Genomic DNA, 7,013 nt, shown 5'->3' with positions numbered 1-7,013 from the left:
ATCCTACAATAATCTCACTGTCCCCACCCCACCCGACCATCCCATTCCTAGGCGCTCGCCTTTTTTAATGCTGATTAGCTATGGGCGGCCAGAAGCCCTCCTATGATTGGCCAGCCCCGCGATTCAGCCAAGATGCTCAGTGGCCGCAGTCCCGAGCGGTACAGCGTTTCCTCCTGGCAACAGCCCGACCCGGCGCTCATAGGCTGAGCAGACTGATATGCCCGGACTTTTGGGCGACTGCAGCGCGTGCTCATTGGCTGTTTGAGGAGTGATAGCGGCCCTCAGATTGGTTGACGCTGTGCGTCTGCGCGAGGACCGACTTTTTGGAGGAGGCGGGGCTTCGTCCTCCGCCGGCTGGAAAAGCGGTAGGTACGGCTAGCGGCGACAGCAGGAGCCAAGCCTTAGCCCTGCCGGGGCAGTGGGCTTTAGGTAAGAACGATGCCGTTTTGGAATCCTTTAGGTTTGTTGCTGCTGTGGCCGTGACCGTGAGCTCCGATGGGGGAGGGGCGGGGGGGTTTGCCGTCAGCGGAGAGTGATAGGCATGGTTCTTGGCCAATGAGAACAGGAACTTCTAAAATGGGTCCTGAGATTGGTCCTTTCTAATCTCTTTTGGCCAATGCACATCGGGAAGGGAGGCGGGTGTACTGGGCCTTATTTTCTTCTTCCTGCGGCCCGGCCTCACTCGCCTAGGCGGCGGGGCCGGGAGGGGCTGTCCCTCTACGCGGTGAGGTTCGGGGACCTTGGGAGAGGGGGGACTGCCTTGGGAATGGTACCCGCGGGGGCACCTGCGAGGGGAGGGGGCGGGAGTTAGAGGAGGTTGTTAGCTACAGCGACCTTTATTGAGTTACTAAGTACCGGGCCTAGTGCTTAGCGTTTCGCTTGCATCATCTGAGTTAATCACAGCAACCCTGCTGGGCCAGGAGGTTGGGATCCCCATTTTACAGGTGGGGAAACTGAGACTTGAGCAACTCACACAGCCAAGGTCACACAGCTAATAAATGGAAGAGACCGGATCTGAATTCAGAGTTGTTTTGATTCCGGAGCCGGGGCTCTTCAACCACTAGGCTTTGTTGCTGAATGGGGGAAATGAAGGAGTCAGGGAACAGGAGCTTTCCCCAGAGAATAGGTTGGGGGAAGGGAATCCTAGGGTTGAAGAAGGGCAATGAGCAACTGAAGTGGGGGCGAGGAAATCAGTTATTCAACAGTTCCCGAGCCTCTGCTCTGTGCTGTGCATTGTTCTAGGTTCTAGGCATACAAAGATGACTAAGTCCAGAGGCGCCCGGGTGATGGGGCCTAACACCCTGTTCACATGATTATATGTTTTTGTAAAATTGGCTGAAGTAAGATACTTTGTGTTTTTAAAAAAGAGGGTCTTGGAAATTGGTTAAACTTGAGGTGCCTCCACCCTTGGATCTTCCCTGACAAAGGGCTTAGTCTAGGTGGAAATTATGAGGTAGGCAGCATAGGATAATGGCAGAAGCACTGGGAGTGCATTGCAGGATGGTGGGGTGATGACCTGCTGTGTAAAGCGGGGATAGTCGTATACCTTCCATGTAAAGTTTTTGTGAGGCGCACGAAAAGCTCCTGGCCAAGAACATACTTCGTTGTTTTTGGTGAAATGGAAGCTTGAGAGATGTGGGTAGTAAGGCTTGTCTTCTCTCCTTCCTTAGACAGTTCTGTGCCATGCTGTCTTCCTAGTCTGTTAGTAGGTTGCTGGTAGGTTGGAGGCAGTTGCTTGAGGCAGTTGCTTCCCTTCTGAGTTCTTCAGCTCTCAGGGGAACTCTTGGAGCTGAACTGCCATGGGTTTGGAGCCCAGATTCGGGGAGTTGAGGGAGATGTTTTTGCTTCTAAAGTGGCTCCTTTCAGCTGGTGTGCTTGGTTCTTACTTGGTTGGAATAGTCTATTGTGTTACCAGGCACTGGGATGCACCCACTTAGTTGCTGGCCTCATCTAGAAACAGTATTTCACCTTTTCCAATCAGTTTGAAGTTTGTCCTGTATTGTCAGTGTATTGCCCATTTAAATTTTGTCTTTTGAATTCTGGGTATGGTGCAGTTGAACTAGTCTCTAGCTTGACCTCCTGTAGTACTGCTGAAATGACATTTTGGTTTAGGTAGAACAGTTTCAGTTTAGGGTTTGAAATACTAGCATCTGAGTACTTTTTTAACTCTTAAGCTTTGTAATCTTGTACCCAAATAACTTTCCTTAGGAATCTAGAGTCCTATTTTAAAGTTGTCACCTAAACTTTTAAAGTTGTGCCCTAAACGGGAGCCCATAGGTGGTTGTTGTTTTTAAAGATTTTATTTACCTATTTGACAGAGAGACACACAGCTAGAGAGGGAACACAAGCAGGGGGAGTGGGAGAGGGAGGAGGAGGCTTCCCACAGAGCAGGGAGCCCTATGTGGAGCTCAATGCCAGAAACCTGGGATCATGACCTAAGCTGAAGGCAGAGGCTTAACGACTGAGCCACCCAGGTGCCCCTCCCCTGTTGTTTTTTAAATCTAGTTGTTTAAAAAATAAATAAATAAATCTGGTTGTAATACATTAACACGACCCCCCCAACCCAAGCAATTATCAAAGGTGAATAGGGAGGAACTTGAAAGATAGGAGTAAAAGAGGGGCAGGGCAGCTGTAGAATTGTTAAATGGGACCAACAATTTAGTAACAAATTTTAGCTGAAACAGTGTTTCCATTTAAGTGAGATTTGATTACATACAATTTTGATACATTGAATTCTTTTCTTTCTTTCTTTCTTTCTTTCTTTCTTTCTTTCTTTTTTTTTTTTTTAAGATTTTATTTACTTATTTGACACACAGAACCATAGCCAGAGCCAGAGAGGGAACACAAGCAGGAGAAGTGGGAGAGGGACAATCAGGCTTCCCACTAAGCAGGGAGCTAAGCAGGGAGCCGGATGTAGGGCACCATCCCAGCCTGGGATCATGACCTGAGCTGAATGCAGACGCTTAACGACTGAGCCACCCAGGTGCCCCAATACATTGGATTCTTTTAAGCAGAGCCTTTTCTATTTGTATTCTTGTTCACTTAAATAACCTACCTAGAGGCAGATTCCAGCTGCGAGGTCTTAATGCTTCTTCAGGATTTCTACACCTTTTACTGTTTCAGCACTGACATTCCCAGCATTTTTTTTTCTTTCTTTCTCAAGTTTTATTTAAATTCCAGTCAGCTAACGTAGAGTGTAATATTAGTTTCAGGTGTAGAATTTAGTGATTCATCACTTATTTACAACACCCAGTGTTCACAACAAGTGCCCTGCCTCCTTAATATTCATCCCTCATTTATCCATCCCCCCGACATTCCCACCATTTAGTTCTAATTACATTCTGTGTTCTTTTTTTTTAAATAAAGTTTTTATTTATTTATTTGACAGAGATTACAAGTAGGCAGAGTGGCAGGCAGAGAGAGAGGAGGGGGAAGCAGGCTCCCTGCTGAGCAGAGAGCCCCATGTGGGGCGCGATCCCAAGACTCTGGGATCATGACCTGAGCCGAAGGCAGAGCCTTTAACCCACTGAGCCACCCAGGTGCCCCACATTGTATGTTCTTAATGTTTTTCTTCAGGTTCCTGTCTGACCAAAGTGACGTCAGAAAGGAGGGAAGATGGCTTCTGAATCTGAAGCTCTGAATCCCAGTGCTCGGATAATGACCTTTTACCCAACCATGGAGGAGTTCCGGAACTTCAGTCGATACATGGCCTACATTGAGTCCCAAGGAGCTCATCGGGCTGGGCTGGCCAAGGTGAGGTTGGGTGGGGTGATTCTACATGGGTTTTATGACAGGGCAGCAGGAATTTTTCCTGAATGGGGAATGAAAGCCAGTCAGGATGCTCAGTGTATACTGTCCTGTTTGCAAGTTAATTCCTTTCATTAACATCTGAAGCATCTTTTGGGTAGGAGGAGAGCTGCTTGGCATCTCTAAAGGGAAGTAAAGAGCCAGTGTCCCAGGGCCAGGTGCTGTGCTGCTTCCATCCGCATGGTGGAGATGTGTGTTTTAGTGGTTTTACCTGTCACTGAGGGCTTAGACCTTCCACCTTCTCATTTCAGTCCCATCCAGCAGCCTGAGAGCAAGTTGGTTCTTCATGTGCACTTTCTGTTAAGATTAAGAGAGAATCAGCTCTTCATCCTTTTGTCTTGGTGTCCGGATAAGATACAGAGCTGAGAATGAGTATTGCTTATCTTTGGTCATTGCAACAAGGCAGCTAGTTGGTGGCCAAACTAGATCAGGGCTAGCACATCAGTGTAACTTGCTATGTTAAATCAGAGTCACTTTATAGTAAAATCGGCTGGTTGGATAGCAGCCCACCCACATCCTGGACTGTGACCAGCTTGCCAGCTTTCTGATCTCTTTGTTTCTTGTGTTCCCTACAGGTCGTTCCTCCAAAGGAGTGGAAGCCACGAGCATCCTACGATGATATTGATGATCTGGTCATTCCTGCCCCCATCCAGCAGCTGGTGACGGGGCAGTCTGGCCTCTTCACTCAGTACAACATACAGAAGAAAGCCATGACTGTTCGTGAGTTCCGCAAGATAGCCAATAGTGATAAGTGAGTGGAAACCTGTCTCTTCCTACCCTTCATAGGGTCTAGGAGTTAACGTCTCATCCTCATAGCTGTCTCCTAACCTTGCTGCTATGCCACTGAAGGGCGGTGTGCTCAGCCCTAGCTCTGTCTCCCCTTCTGCTCTTTTTATGGGAGTGTCCTTACTATTCCCAGTACTGCGTCACATTCTAAATGCATCCATATTCTTACCTAAAGTAATCCCACTGTTCTTCCCGCAGAAGTGGGATCATTCTCTGACCTTGGTAAGTTGCAGAGTTGCAAAAGAGAAAGTTGGGAGTTGGTTCAAAAGGAGTTTTTGCCAGGTGTGTTAATAACACCTGCTTATCGAAAGCTGGCCCTTATAGTTTCTTCTCTTCCTTCTGGGTGCTTCTGTCTTTTATCATGCTCAAACTCCTCACCACCCGTCCAGCCGCTGTCTCCTTTATGTTTGGACATAACAAAGTGTGAATAAACTGCCATGCTGGTTGTTACTTTCTTTTTTTCTTTTTTTTTTTTTAATTTATTTTCTTAAAGATTTTATTTATTTATTTGACAGAGAGAAAGATCACAAGTAGTCAGAGAGGCAGGCAGAGAGAGAAGGGGAAGCAGGCTCTCTGGAGCCTGATGTGGGTCTCGATCCCAGGACCCTGGGATCATGACCTGAGCCAAAGGCAGAGGCTTAACCCACTAAGCCACCCAGGCGCCCCTGGTTGTTACTTTCTTTGCCTTCGTTCATCATCCATACATCCTTATCTCTCTTAGACACGCCTTTCTGTAGGCCCTCTGTTTTCCTCTGTTTCTTCTCTGTTGTTTTGAATATTTAGCTTTCATTCGATCTCAGATTTACAGAAGATGATTTTGTGGTTCCCTCTTTTTTTTTTTTTTTTAAAGATTTTATTTATTTATTTGACAGACAGAGATCACAAGTAGGCAGAGAGGCAGGCAGAGAGAGAGAGGTGGAGGCAGGCTCCCTGCGGAGCAGAGAGCCCGACGCGGGGCTCGATCCCAGGACCCTGGGATCATGACCTGAGCCGAAGGCAGAGGCTTAACCCACTGAGCCACCCAGGCGCCCCTGTGGTTCCCTCTTGAGCCCTTGACTGCTCCGTCTTAATCCTCTTTCTTGGACTTTCTCCTTTCCCATGTTACTCCTTAATTTTGAGTGTCCACAAGAGATTCCTTCCTTTTTTCTTGCTTTTTTTTTTCCTGTGCCCTTTTGATCTGTACACATCTTGATTTCAGCCAGTCAGATATGTTAGATTGTGTCTTTGCTGTGAACGAGCCCAGAGCTGGATGTGTGTCTTGGCAGTCTTCACACTTCCAAGGGCACTACTTCGTGGCTTTACAATCACGCTCTCTCACATCAGATCTTGTTCTGTTTCTGTGCTTTGCCACCTTTTCCTTTGACTTACCACAATTCAAAATGTGGTTTTCTAGTTCTGTTGAGAGCTTAACTCTTTGAACATCTGTATCGCTGACCAACCTGCTGTTGAAAGAGTGAATTTATGTAAGAGCATGTTGAAGAAGTGTGACGAGCTCTGCAGATGAAAGGCTGTGTCATTCTTTATGTCTGGTTTTTAGCTATGTGCTGGGGCTGGGCTCACCTGCCTTCTGGCTCATGGGGCTCTGCCAGAGGCCTCAGTCTCTTGTGTCTGGTTTCTCCTGTCAACATATGGGAGGCCTTTTATTTCAGGATGCCTCTTTTTCAATTAGCAAGTCTGTGTCTTTCCCCTTCATCTGAAATGCAGCAAATCCTTACCCTTGATTTCTATGTGCATGGTCAGCCAGCTTTAAGAAAACCCAGCAGGTAAAAATCTGAATTTATAAAGCAGATCATTTGGAGGTGGAAGAGTTTGAAATATTTCAAAGGGCATTTAAGAGTCCCAAACTTCATTATTCAGTAGGCTGACATTAAATTGTAAGGCCGTATTTAAAGTAAGATTTTTTCCCATTCATTCCATTGTCTCCCCACAGTCTGTTTTGGGTCTTCACTTCCACTATATCCATTCATATTTTTTTTGCCATTTGAGTTACAATGTGCATTTTCTTTTTTTTTTCTTTTTTTTTTTTTTTTTAAAGATTTTATTTATTTATTTGACAGAGAGAAATCACAAGTAGGCAGAGAGGCAGGCAGAGAGAGAGGAGGAAGCAGGCTCCCTGCTGAGCAGAAAGCCCGATGTGGGGCTCGAACCCAGGACCTGAGATCATGACCTGAGCTGAAGGCAGCGGCTTAACCCACTGAGCCACCCAGGCGCCCCTACAATGTGCATTTTCAGATATCTATTTGATTTACACATTATTTTTTCTTAAATTGCTGTGTAATAATTTTTGAGTGGTTTGAATTTTTACAAGACTTTTTGGAATAAATTCTTAGAAGGTGATAATTGAGCTAAAGAATAGATATTTAATGCTTTTATAGAGGCATACATACAGACAGCTACGTGTGTGAGTACATACGTAAAAA

The 7,013-nt window shown here is 46.2% G+C and overlaps 1 protein-coding gene across 2 annotated transcripts in view; it reads left to right on the top strand.

The window, feature by feature from the left end:
- Nucleotides 1-312: 312 nt before the first annotated feature.
- Nucleotides 313-7,013, top strand: part of KDM4A (lysine demethylase 4A) — a 48,802-nt gene continuing 42,101 nt past the window's right edge. Inside the window, exons 1-3 of one of the 2 annotated variants that reach the window (XM_047727344.1) lie at nt 313-429; nt 3,577-3,753; nt 4,383-4,558. In XM_047727344.1, the coding sequence (XP_047583300.1) occupies nt 3,616-3,753; nt 4,383-4,558 (314 nt within the window). In that variant the 5' untranslated portion in view covers nt 313-429; nt 3,577-3,615. Of the gene's footprint in view, nt 430-631; nt 725-3,576; nt 3,754-4,382; nt 4,559-7,013 lie in introns of those variants that run through there. The other variant, XM_047727343.1, reaches the window with a different exon arrangement.

This window comes from Lutra lutra, chromosome 4 (genome assembly GCF_902655055.1).
Source record: "Lutra lutra chromosome 4, mLutLut1.2, whole genome shotgun sequence".
Classification (NCBI taxonomy): Eukaryota; Metazoa; Chordata; class Mammalia; order Carnivora; family Mustelidae; genus Lutra; species Lutra lutra.
The sequence above is the reverse complement of the archived record's forward strand: the minus strand, read 5'-3'. Positions and strand labels throughout refer to the sequence as shown.